Raw genomic sequence first — 13,803 nt, 5'->3', positions numbered from 1 at the left:
CGCTAAAGGCTTAATTGACTATTAACTTCAAAGTTTCAAGAAATTAGTTGAAGTACGTGCAAACTGATCCGGATTTCTTGAATACCAAAAAAAAAAAAAAAAAAAAAAAAACCATCACCAACAGTCACGACCTAACATGTCAAACTAGAATGTCGTTGTCCGATGACTTTGATCGGCATATAACGGTTTGACGATTTTTTACTTTTTGAACTTTCAAAATTTAACATAATTAAATTTTATGAGGTTTTAAAAAAAATTAATTTTTTTAAATAAAATAAATTAAGTTTTCAAAAAAAAAAAAAAATTTGAAAAGTAAAAAAAAAAGGAAATTGTTTTCTATTTCATCAATATTCTTTGTTACAAGCAAATAAATAATCTTATAATATTTTGTGTTGATCCAAAAATACACTAACTAGAGTGATCAGATCAACTTTGACGGGATCGAAGCTGATTTGTGCTTGATTACGGATAATGAACAATGTATAAACGGTAAAATGCAATAAAGAAAATGGCACAATCTGTTTTTAAAGTGGTTTGGTGAGTTATACTCTTGAGTCTCCACTGTTTTTGTATTTGTTGTGAAAGCTTACAATAACAATCATAGAATAATTTGTTAACCCCTTTCTCGTCGTTGGAGGGGGTTTATATACAGATTTTGTACAAAGAAAATAGCGAAAATAAAAAAATTATAATTAAATTTGAAATGCAACTACGATATTCTTGCGATTGAGCGTTGTGATTGCGCAAAGATTACTGTCGATATGATCTTTTTCGAGATATCTGAGATCTGAAGTTATCTGTGAGTTAGTTAAACAACTGTAAGGATTGGTCACGACTAGCTTATGCTAGGTTGAGGTACGACTCGATAAGCTTATACTAGGTTAGACAATCAATTGAGTCGAATTGGTTCTGGATCGAGCTACAAACTTGCAATTTTTTGAGCTTGAAGGAAAAATCACACACAACATTTTGAATCCATTAATTTTCATTCATAATATTTTCATTCTATCTATTTCTAATTACAAATTCTCATTCCATTTATTTTCATTCACAATACTTTCATTCCATCTATTTCTTATCTACAAACCAAAAATGTCTTAGTTCACCATCGAGTGATTACGAATTCCTAGATAATTCATGTCACCAAAAGATTTTTTCTTTTACATTTACATCAAAATATCCATTCTTAAATAACTTCAAGAGGTCGAATGATATATACATCTTGCTTCAGCCATGCTGTGATCTATAATCTAAATAGCCAGTCCAAAATCCCTCCGCAAAAATGAACGGGAATTTAAAAATAATTATAATAATAAGAAGAAAATCCTTTTGTCCAATAAAAAAGGGGAGTTGAACCCGACGTGAATCGAACACGCAACCTTCTGATCTGGAGTCAGACGCGCTACCATTGCGCCACGGATCCACGAGATGAGTTATCCATTCTTTAATTAGATAAAAACGATTAATACTTTGTGGCAGCAGATTTACATAGACTTAGATTAAACTTTAAGGCCCAGGAAAAAATAGCACAGCATTGGTGTAATTATTAATATCAAGGTTTGATTTAAGATATATTAGCAACTGACAACATTCTTGTTTTTTTTAAATTTTAATTAGTGCAGTTGCTAAAAAGCTACCAATTTCATTAAGGAGATTGTATTATACACTACTCTTGTAAAAAAGATTTTACTTAATCTTCTTCTCCTTCTCTTCTTTGACAATCTTGTTCTTCATATTCTTGATTACCTTGTCGTCAATCATGTCATAAAATCTCCTGGACTTCACTTTCAGGCACTCCCCACCGCTTTTTATTTTATCCTCGTACTTTTTATAACTCACTGGAACTGTCATGCCCATCATGACACCTGCAAATTAAGAACACCAAAAACCACATTTATAGAAAGAATTGTGTATTGAATTATTTATAGGATCGATTGTGTTAGTTGTTCAAAGCAAGAGAGTACCTATGTAAAGAAGTGTAAGCAGAGAGAAGACGGTTCCTACATAGGAGAGCAATAACAATCCAGCAACTACTTGAACAAACACAAACCACCCTCTGTCAACACTCACATGGAACATCCATTTCAGTACTTCTTCAACAATTCCTCGACATGCATTCGCAACCTCCAAAGCTGACTGCTCTGAGATTTCTAGTCCTGACATGTTTGGTGGCACTCTGAAACCAAAAGTACACCAAAACCATGAAAGAGAAAACAACTATTAAAGAGATTATTAGACATATATATAAAACCTGTCTCACTTACTTGCCGAGAAGTTTCCGTATGTTTCCCCATAGGAAGAGTAAAGTAGTAATGGCCATGGCCACCCATGAAACAACAGTGACAAAGTTAAAGTGATAGACTTCAAGCAATACCCAAATTACTGTTGACGTGAGGAAAACGCTTAAACTCAGATTCTTTCTTCTCCATAGGAATATATCTCTCCAAACATCTGGATATATTAATTAGTAAGATTGAAAGTTATTTAATTAGTTATCAAACTCTTGGCCTTAATGTGCTATATACAGGTAGCTTAATTAAATTACCTGACGATATGACTGGGGCTGTAGGTGAAGATGATTGTTCTGTAGCACTAGCATCCATACTGAAAAACTATACGAAAATGAAGATGAACTCTAGTTGGAGATAAATTAAAAGTATTGTTCAGTTCCTGTCCGAAAGTTTGGTGCGGTATGTTTAATCTAGGGTGAGGGTGAAGGTGAGAGAGGACAATAAGGTTTACACGTGTGGAATATAAGGTTACGTGGAGGCCATGCAGTGCTCGTACAGCACAGGTGGTATATTATTCTTATTTATATGAAGTTGAAGGTACGTAGTCTCTTGTCGTGACTGGTGAGAACTCAAATCTTAAATCATGATTCCCACCGCATTTAGATATAACAAAAATGAGTGACACACGGAATGGATCTACCTACATTCATTCCACATTATGTGTCATCTCCCTCATCGGATAATAAAGTCTCTTGTAATAGTGTAAGATGTATGTGTTTTTAAAAAAAAAAAAAAAATTAAAAAGAGAATTAGTTTATTTTGTATTCAAGTAAATTGGTAATTACAAGTATTGGAATATTTGGTAGAAATAAAGACAGTCATTTAAATGCTAATGCTGAGTCTAAAGGTAGTACAATAAGAAATGATAAATTTGTGGTACAGTAAAACTTTTCTATAGTCATAATATTAGGATCAACTAAATTTATTACTATAAGGAGGTTATAACTTAATAGAGGTGTAGTTACAAGAATTATTGTTTTGATTCAAAAATTATTGTTCTGATTTTTTATTTATAATTTATGTTTTAGTATTATTAGGATTTTAATTCATTATTTTAATAGCATTAGGATAATATGAAAATGGATATCAAAGAGTCATGCAAGATTGAGTGATCAGATTTGACAACTTTACTACACTAATCAAATGGATATTAATGTCTTCATTAATCATCGAAATGAGTAATAAGTTGTGTATGTTTTAATTAAAAAAGAAATTAATCATCATTGAAATCAAACAAGAAGAGAAATGAGATGATTCTAAGGATGATAGTACAGAAATACCAAAAGTTTAGTGCCAAAAAGCTTTAAACATGCTTGAGAGCTAAAGATATTTTGACTTCAATAAAAGATGTAGTAACAACTCTAAAGCATAAATAATATTTTCAAACAACTTTAGATAAATATTTTATTTTATCTTAAACCTTTAATGTAATATAACATATATGTTTTACAGTATACATATAATTATTACTATGTAGAGGCAAGTTCCTTAAGACGAGACCTAATAAAATTATAACTTATTACAATACGAAATTTATTCTTATTTATAATTGCCCAAGTTGGAACTGAAAGTTTTTATGACTACATGGAGGTTATTCCTATATAAAGTATCACTATAGAGAGTTTTTATTGTATTTAAATATGATAAAGTATTATAACACAAATTTTTAATACAAATATGTAACACATATTCTTATCTATTGATTTAAGACAATCCAATGGCTTATAAGTTATTGACTTATAGCTATTTTTAACTTCTCCTTTTCAACCATTAGATTGTTTTAAATTAATGGACAAGGATTTGAATAATAAATTTGTGTAAAATTTTGTATTAAAATAACCTAACCCAATATTATGTTATTTTACCTCTTGTTCTAAAATGGCTCCCCCTACCTTGTTTATCTCTTTTCTTAAATGAAATTTTTATTAAAATCAATTGGATGTAAGTTTAAAATTACATCTTGAAATCTTTACTTATTTAAAATATTGTGTTGATGTGATAATTCGTACCAAGCAGAGATACCCAGCCAGCCTCGGAAGAGACCAGGTAAGATGTACGCATGGTTATTGGTAACCAACAAAGTTGTTAAAACGACGTAACAAAATAAAGAACAAAAGAGATTTTATAGTGGTTCGACGGTATGAAAACCAAACCTGCATCCACTGTTGGGTTATTATTGAGTGATGTTACAAGATTGAATGAGGTTATAGAGGGAAACTCACGAGATAAATGAAGGACATTCAGCTCTCGCGGCCTATTCTCTTTAAATTCTCTCTAGAACATATCAATGTATTTTTCTCTTTGACTTTATTAATACTGGAATCTCTTGGAACGGAGGTCGTGGGCTCTTTTTATACTTGACTTATCTGACAATGGTTGTGAGTGGGTGTTACGGGATTGCTTGCACGCATAACCCCCTTAATTAGGATCTGAGTCAGTAATCTCCATGTTTGTAACAGGTCGAGTCATGCTAATGACAACTTAACCCATACTTTTGACAGTAATCACCTTGAGAGAAGATAAACACTGATGAGACGACACGTGAGAGGATCCAAGCCATTAGCCTTCGACACACCTTGAGGATGCATGGCACAAATCTGACCGCCAATAAATTGTAATGTATTGATAGATGGTATGAGTCATGTGATACCTTGTAGTATCAATAGATGTCCTCAAAAGAGAAATACAAATATCATGCAATATACAATTTTGTTCTTACTCAAAATAAAGATGCAGCTGGTTTTGAACTTTGAAGAACAACAGTCGTGAAAATCTCTCCATAGATTCATGAACACACCTGAGTTGAGGCCCAATAGACGTGATTTTATCCAAGTCTGTTTATAACGAAGAGGGCCTTGCTGCAGTTTTTTCATCAAACCCAATCGCTGAAGAATCGGGGCCTGGCATTTGTTAAACCGGGCCAGTGCAGTGTTGAGCTCTCTTTCCAAAGTGACTCAACCCATGGAAAAGTATGGCCATTATGAAAAGAGAGATAAAGAGAAGTATACAAAAAAAAAAAAAAAAAAAAAAAAAAATATTAATAGGACAAGGTAAAATAGAAGGGTGAAAATGATTAATCTGACTATGGAAGCAAGTAATAAGAGAAAATGGCCCAATCCTGATGATGTATTTTATTAAAATTGATTAGGTTTTGGAGCAAACATCATAATGAACATCACTTTTTAACTAAATTTCTTCCAACTACCATCCTAGTAAAAGAGAAATGAGAAAGCAAAATGTGTAAAGTGATTCAGTCATTCCAATTCCAAAGGCTCTCTTCTCTCCTCTCCTCTCACAACGGACAGTTTCATACAGTTCATAAGAGCATCTTCAAATAATTCTTTATATTACTCAAACTCTTTATTATAAAGAGTTTATCCATAAAAACTAGAGTCCAATAGATTCTTTATTCTTTAAATATAAATTAAAGAGTGAGTTTGACTTTCTATATTTATAAAGTCAAATTTCACTCTCTATCCCTATTTTATTTAATAAATTATAAGTTTTTATAGATTTTATTAGAGCATCTTCAAAAAAATTTTTATATGCTCCAAACTTTTTATTACAAGGAGTTTGTAAACAAGAGTTCAATAGATTTTTTATTCTTTAAATATAAATTAAAAAGTGAATTTGACTTTCTATATCTAGAAAATTAAATTTCACTCTCTATTCTAATTTTATTTAATAAATTACAAGTTTTTATATATTTTATTATTAATTAATAAGAGAATAAAATATATATGGGATGAGTAATTTAAGGGTAGAATTAGAATCTCGATAACAGAATTGAAAGGCTAGGTGGGGACTGGGGCGGTGAAGGTGAAGGTGAAGGTGAATCACGCGCAAACAACCCAAAGCCATACTGGCAAAACGTGTGGGACCTATTCCTGTCTTAAAGTCAATACCCATTATCCAAATCACCAACATAACACGTGACTACCCATTATTAACTTTTATTCCTATTGCTTCTTTTCTTATATGGAAAAGCAAAAACAGTTAATTAACAGCCTGGACTAACTAATTCACTCTTTATTTATTATAATTAGTTATTTTAAAAACCAAAGTATTGAATGTACTAAAAAAAAAAAAAATTTTTTGAGCGAAAGGGTAGGGGGTGATTATAGAAAATAAAAAAACAAGGAATACATTGGATTTATATATCTTACAACAAAATGACCATAATTATTTTGCCCTTAATTAATGAACAAACATGTCGGTTGACTAGCCAATTGTGTGAATATTTTGATAAGAGAGAAGCCAAGCGGTTGTTTGGGAACACATCTCTTATTTTGTATTAGTTAGGTTGGATTATTGATTGATTTGATTCCATGTTAGTTTGTATTGAAAATTGGCTGACCAAACTTCAATTAATTCAAAAAACTTCTACCTGGACAATTGGACACTTATAATTATTATTGAATGGCTTGAAAGTAAAACAGTAAAGGGATCCAATATAGATTCTTGAGTTTGAGTCTCGTACTAATAGAGATAACTATTAAAAGGTTATGGGAGATTAATTGAAATACGTGTAAATTAGTCTGAACGATAACCAAAAATAAAAATAAAAATTGGATACTTATATTTGACCCATTTACAATATTGTCTTTAGGGTTATATACCATCAAGTAATGACCTAAAGTATCTAAATTTTTGTTTTAATTGTGATTACATGTTAATTCTTTTGTTTTAACAATAACTTTATACAAAAATTCGCATTTATTATTTTAAGACATGGGGATAATTTTGAAGTCGATTTTATGTCCATATGTGGACTACGGTCTAAGACAAAAAGTGACACATTTCACGAGGTGCGGCTATATATATATTTGAAATAATAATAATAATGCAGAAATGTTTGAATCATTGTTTTTAGAAGGAGAAATAAATAAATAAATATATAATAAAACTTTTCAATGGTAATAATACTGTAACTAACTAATTTTATTAGTATAAAGAAGTTATAACTTAATAAAGGTGTAATTATAAAAATTTCTTATTTTATATAATTCATATTTTATTAGTACAGAATTATAATTTCAATTCATGTTTTAACTGTTAGTTTTTAAAACGAATAGAAGATTGTGTCTTGAAACCAGCAAAAATAAGTGTCTTTGATGAAATTATAAATGTAATTATTGCATGATCAAACTGATATGAAACCAAAAACAATTGTCAATTGTTTTAATATTACAAAATTAGGACTCTCGATATCGATGAATTATAAATTATAAATGAAATAGGTGAGGTGAATCAAAGAGTCAGTATAAAATTGAGTGATCAGATTCGACAATTCACTACACTAATATAATTGATATTAATGTCTTCCTTAATCATTTAAATGAATAAAAAGTCATATATGTTTTAACTGAAGAAGAAATCACTGCTACAATTAGACAAAAAAAAAAAATTGAAATAATCACGATCACGATAATATAAAAATACAAAACTTTTTATGCTAAGAAGCTATAAATATATTTGAGAAGCTAAAAATCTTTTGACTTTAACAAAAAGATGTTCATATTAGTTAGTAACGTATTTACAAGTTAAAAAATGTAATAACAACTTTAAAATATAAATTATTTTTTTAAATAATAAATATTTTATTCGGTCTTAAATCGTTAAAGAAACATTATATATATATATATATATATATAAAGACAGCTGCCAAAAATTTCAAGGCTTTTCGAAATTGGGAATGTGAATTGGTTACAGAGGTGCATGTGAAATCCATATAAATATAATATCGAATGCTTTCACATCTTCATTTTTCAAACTTGCTCCCATCAATTACTACCCCACCAATGTCAATCAATACTATCGCCTCCCGTAATAAATATCAATCAATATTAATTTCTAAAAAGTTTTATTTTAATGGTAGTCAAAAGATAAAAGTAAAAAGAAGAAAAAGGAAGGAATGAATCAGTGGCGGGATCAGAGGGGGCTTCTAGAAAAAAGGTATAATGAAATGAGGTAAATAAGCTTTGGTTTGAAGCAACCAACCAACCTATATTATGAATTATGATAACGCGGAAACGCGTCAAATGCGCCGAACATTACACAACCTTATTTATAATTTATATATACAAACATTTCTTCGTGTTAAATCAATAGAAAACTCAACTGAACTCAACTCAACTCGACCATAATCTTACTCGTGTAGCTTTGTGACGGAATTACATGTACCTCCTTCAGGTTTAACGATACAACAAGACACATGATAATTTCACATAATAACATAACAAAAAATATAAATATTATTTGTCATTTTCAAATTCATAAATTTTTATTTTAATCGTGAAAATATGATAAATATATACAATTAATGAAATATTGTTTTGTAGTTGTATAAATATTTAATTGACTAATATTATTATAATTTTTAATCTACTATATACAATTTTAATTTTGTTTAGAAACACCTGTACTTTAAAAGTAAAACCTCTATTTTAATTATAGAAATTGAAGATATGGGGTTTAAAAGGCTAATTCCCAAGTTGGTGAAGATAATTGTTATATATTTGTAATTTAGGGGTGTAACAATATTAACCCAATAATATATATTGTGTAAACTGTCGAGAATGCCCTTTTGCCGTCAAAACTAATGTCTTGCATTTTAACAATGGGTGGGAAAAGTATATTTGCCAAACTTTGGGTGGGAAAATGTCATTCAGCCTTTTGTTACTTTATGAATCCTTTGAGTGCGTTAAGATTTTACTAAAAATGAAGTAACATTTGTTATTCACTCATAGCTTTGTCCCACTCTCTGCTTATAAAAAGCTCACTCCTTGTTTAGATTGCGACCCAGAACAGACTAGAGCTGGATTCTATAATACATTCATATTTGGTACTCTTCTACATCTCTGTCTTTTTTAAATCTATATCAAGCATGAAGGTTGACTGCTCATATGCCAATTTTAACTCACTCACGTTTAGCAGGTACAATGGCAAGTACAGTCTTGCTCCATCTGATTTGTGGAGTTTTGGCTGTTTTGAGTGTTTCTTTGGTGAATGCGGATGACCCATATAAGTATTACACTTGGACTGTCACTTATGGAACCGTTGCTCCTCTTGGCGTTCCCCAACAGGTTTGTTTTATATTTGTTGGTGCTTTTGGAATATCTCAGTTTGTATCTTGTTTCCTTCGGGTTTCTGAAAGTTTTTAAATTGCAGGTGATTCTTATCAATGGTCAGTTTCCTGGACCTAGATTGGATGTGGTGACTAATGATAACATCATTCTTAACCTTATTAACAAGCTGGATCAACCTTTCCTCTTGACATGGTGAGTTTTTCCCTCTGTCTGTGCGTCTTTTGATGTTATATTTCTTCTTAGATAAGGCCATTGTGGTACATTCTTTTCTCTATATGCTAATACTGTATAGATCTGATAAGAGTGAATGTGAGATTTGAAAGCTTAACTTTTGTGCTTTTCTTACACTTCCTCTGCATTATAGACAAAACAATGAGAGAAAAACTCCACCCCTTTCTAGAGCTCTATAAAAATGACTGGCTTTTGTTTCATTTGTGATGATATTGTTATATTTATTTCCATATCCAATCACTTGATTGTGGTGTCTGGAAATATGACATTGTGTAATGACTACCGAGAGCTTGTTTTGTGACTAAAAGGAATGGTATTAAACAAAGGAAGAACTCATGGCAAGATGGAGTATTGGGAACCAATTGTCCCATCCCCCCAAACTCAAACTACACCTATAAGTTTCAAACCAAGGATCAGATTGGAACCTACACGTATTTCCCTTCAACTCTTATGCACAGAGCTGCTGGAGGATATGGAGGACTCAATGTCTATCAGAGGCCAAGGATCCCAATCCCTTATCCTACCCCCAATGGAGATTTCACTTTACTTATTGGTGATTGGTTCAAGACTAACCATAAGGTGAGCTATTTTTTTCTTTTATCTAAGCTCTTGATAAAGTTGCTACGTTTATGGTTTTTGCTGATATTGGTGGAAATACACAAGATGGAAAATATTGTTGTCTGTTTACCTACATATTCTCAGTACCGAGTTAAAATGCAGCCACTTTGCAAGTTATAAACAGTTCAATAAATACTCTTGCAAAGGCAAAAGCAATGGTGTGATATGTTAAAGTTTGAGTGGTATTTTCACTCTGACTTGTGCGCATTAATTGTTTTTAAGCAGCATCTTATCCATTATGTAGCTCTGTATTTCTTTTATATCAGGAGGAAAGCATCACGTGTAGAGATGCTGCTAGTTAGTTAAGGTTGAATCTTTTTTATTTGCATAAATTACATTGCATTGCATTATCTTCATTTTGGAGGGAAAATCTTGGGCACTGTTTGATGGTTTAGAAATAGTCAAAATTTAGACTATAACTTAGAAGGTTTTGTTTGAAGTATGCTTCAAATTTTTCTTTCACTCAAAGCATTTTTAATTTATATATATGTCTTAAAGCTGAATTTTTAACTTGGACGGGTTTGGTGTTTAAACCCAAAATTTTGTCCTTCCCATTCATTGTTCAATTCTCTGTATCATGTTTACCGTACTCACTATAACATCTTGATGCTTGCAGACATTGCAACAAACTTTGGACTCAGGGAAATCTCTTCCATTTCCTGATGGAGTTCTTATAAATGGCCAGGCACATACCACCTTCACTGGTGATCAAGGTCATACTTAGCATCTAACTAACTATATTTTTAATTCCTTGAAAAAGTAATTTTCATCCTACAATATATGTCTTTACCAACAATGGTTGTTTTGCTTTCAGGTAAAACCTATATGTTCAAGATCTCAAATGTGGGCTTATCGACTTCATTCAACTTCAGGATTCAGGGCCACACAATGAAGCTAGTTGAAGTTGAAGGATCTCACACAATTCAGAACATATATGACTCACTTGATGTGCATGTTGGTCAATCTTTATCTGTCTTGGTAACCTTAAATCAGTCTCCAAAGGACTACTACATTGTTGCATCCACACGGTTTACCAAGCAGGTTCTCACAGCTACTGCAGTATTACACTATGCTAATTCTAAGGCCCCGGCTTCAGGACCCTTGCCTGCTGCTCCTTCAAACCAACTACATTGGTCTATGCAGCAAGCCCGAACTTTCAGGTATAAATTACTTTAGAAGATAGGAGGTTTCACACAAGCAGATTTATGCTATCTATCCTCCCAGTTGCACAAAAACATGTTAGCTTTCTTTAGGACTAGCTACTCCTAGATTTGCACTTATGATGTCGTTAAATGAAGATATCTCAGTGGCATTGATACACCTTCTGATATACATTTTTCACTTAATAAAACTAAGCCATTGTAGTAATTGAAACAATAACTTTTTTTATGGCAGGTGGAATTTGACAGCAAATGCTGCCAGGCCGAATCCTCAGGGCTCATTCCATTATGGAAATATAACCACAACAAGGACTATTGTTCTGGCAAACTCAGCATCTTTAATAAATGGAAAGCAGCGTTATGCAGTTAATGGTGTCTCTTACGTGAACGCTGATACCCCTCTGAAGCTTGCTGATTATTTTAACATCCCTGGAGTTTTCAGTGTGAATTCGATCCAAAGTACACCCTCTGGTGGTTCCCCAACTGTAGGTACCTCTGTTTTGCAAACATCGCTTCACGAGTACATCGAGGTTGTCTTTCAAAACAATGAAAATACCATGCAATCCTGGCATCTTGATGGTTATGATTTTTGGGTTGTTGGGTAAGTCAAACTTTTCATTGCCAAGTTGTATTTGCTTTTTGCCAGTTGGGTAGGTTCTAACCGTTCCTTTTGTATTATGTACAGTTATGGTTCTGGACAGTGGACAGCAGACAAGAAAAAGACCTACAATCTAGTTGACACTCTTACTAGACACACAGCTCAGGTAACTTAAACCAAAGCTTAATTGATCTTAGCTTCCTTACTCTGTGCATGCATTGCTATTGTTTACTATTGTCAGAATAATTATACCTGTTTTCATGCTTGTATATAATGCTACTATTTCTTTTTTTATTTAAAACTATACTCTGTAAACTCAAGACAAATGAGTAATAAAAATTACAGCTTAAATCCATCTATATAATGCTTATGTATTGTGGTCAAATGTAGTTAACGCTCATTTAAGTTCTTTGTTAGGTACTTATAATTTTTCCTCATGCACTTGAATTTTCTTTGCAGGTCTATCCACGATCTTGGACTGCTATATATGTGTCCTTAGATAACCAAGGCATGTGGAACGTGAGGTCTGCAATATGGGAAAGGCAATATCTTGGACAACAATTTTATCTCAAAGTTTATAATGCAGTCCGCAGCTTCGCTAATGAATACGACCCTCCCTCTAATATTCTACTCTGTGGGAAAGCTGTTGGACATCACCCTTAGTCTCATTATTATGTAATAGTACTAGTCATTTGATTTTATCAGTCATGATGGTATGACTGTAAGAGAAAGCAAGAGTCTTTGCTAGGGAGAAAAGAATGCGGATTTGAGGATTCCAATTATTTATTTGTACATCTCAAAAACATTTAGGTGGATTTTCATTGACATGATTATGTATTAGCTTAATATATTTGTACCTATTTTTCACTTAGTTGGTTTTATCTATGATTGATGGCCTACAGTATTTATAAAGTATTTTTCTTCTGGTTTCATGGTTTTTGTGAAGTTGTATCTTTGATATTTTAAATTCAGTAGTTACTCTTTTTGGAATTCTGGCCAGCACATGGGCAGCTATTGTGCTGAAGCTTCTTGTTTTTAATGCTTTTTTCACTTTGTGGCCCATAAATTATATTTGTTTCATTGTATGTATGTTTTGTGCTAAGCAACATTATTCTGGATTTGCCAGTTAGATCCTAACAGACGGAATTTAAATTGAAGAAAAAAGTGAAGCTTTTTTCAAGCTATTTTACAGAAAGGGAACTTATTATCTAATCTATCAAACCTTCATGCTTAGCTTCAAACGAATTTATGCTAACATCCTTTGCATACATCAATTTCTGGCTAAAAGGAACAACAAAATTTTTGTGCCGAAATGCAAGCGCCTATGCTCGTGAAAATCTTCATATCACTTTTCACTGGCTAGTTTCTGATGCTTTAGTCTTAGCATTTATCAGTCTTTACGTTAAGGATGAACTCTTTGAAAAAAGAAGCATATTGGAATTGGAGTTTGAATGATGACCGTATTCTAAATTATTATACAATGGACTGTTTACCATTTTGAATATTGTTTTAAAAGTAAAAGAGTTACATGCTTGAAAACAAGATTGAAGCTACTAATTACCTTGAAAACAGTCATCTTCAACTGCTTCTAAAGTTCTACCTGAAAGTACTATACTGTCGTAAACTTCAGCCTCATCTTCCAAAAATTAGGAAGAAATAATGTTATAATTAGGACATTGAAAAGCCAAGAAATTTTAAAACAATATGTAAAATGATAGTAGCTGTGAGCACATCACATGATAAGAACTCAATTTCATGTGTGTAGAAATTAAGTTGGTCTACCATATGGAGCATGTGTAATTTTATCTTTGGTTTCC

The 13,803-nt window shown here is 31.9% G+C and overlaps 2 protein-coding genes and 1 non-coding gene across 4 annotated transcripts; 1 reads left to right on the top strand and 2 right to left on the bottom strand.

Moving 5' to 3' along the window:
• Nucleotides 1-1,351: 1,351 nt before the first annotated feature.
• Nucleotides 1,352-1,423, bottom strand: TRNAW-CCA. Its single transcript has one exon. It is a non-coding gene; the product is annotated as a tRNA-Trp (tRNA).
• Nucleotides 1,424-1,686: 263 nt separating this feature from the next.
• LOC116123562 (reticulon-like protein B13) lies at nt 1,687-2,163 on the bottom strand. Its single transcript, XM_031409314.1, has 2 exons — nt 1,965-2,163; nt 1,687-1,865 (listed from the first exon to the last, which is right to left on the bottom strand). Exons 1-2 carry the CDS (start codon nt 2,161-2,163, stop codon nt 1,687-1,689), a joined length of 378 nt encoding a protein of 125 aa, XP_031265174.1.
• A 6,897-nt stretch (nt 2,164-9,060) lies between these two features.
• On the top strand, nt 9,061-12,649 carry LOC116123583 (L-ascorbate oxidase homolog). 2 transcript variants are annotated; one of them, XM_031409329.1, is made up of 9 exons: nt 9,061-9,135; nt 9,225-9,376; nt 9,462-9,571; nt 9,919-10,189; nt 10,845-10,941; nt 11,043-11,388; nt 11,624-11,989; nt 12,074-12,152; nt 12,446-12,649. In XM_031409329.1, exons 2-9 carry the CDS (start codon nt 9,233-9,235, stop codon nt 12,647-12,649), a joined length of 1,617 nt encoding a protein of 538 aa, XP_031265189.1. In that variant the 5' UTR covers nt 9,061-9,135; nt 9,225-9,232. The 2 variants fall into 2 exon arrangements, with proteins under 2 accessions (XP_031265189.1, XP_031265188.1); XM_031409328.1 differs by having other exon boundaries at nt 9,117-9,135; nt 9,228-9,376.
• Nucleotides 12,650-13,803: the final 1,154 nt, after the last annotated feature.

The sequence above is a fragment of the Pistacia vera genome, unplaced genomic scaffold (assembly GCF_008641045.1).
Source record: "Pistacia vera cultivar Batoury unplaced genomic scaffold, PisVer_v2 Contig143, whole genome shotgun sequence".
Lineage (NCBI taxonomy): Eukaryota > Viridiplantae > Streptophyta > Magnoliopsida > Sapindales > Anacardiaceae > Pistacia > Pistacia vera.
The sequence above is the reverse complement of the archived record's forward strand: the minus strand, read 5'-3'. Positions and strand labels throughout refer to the sequence as shown.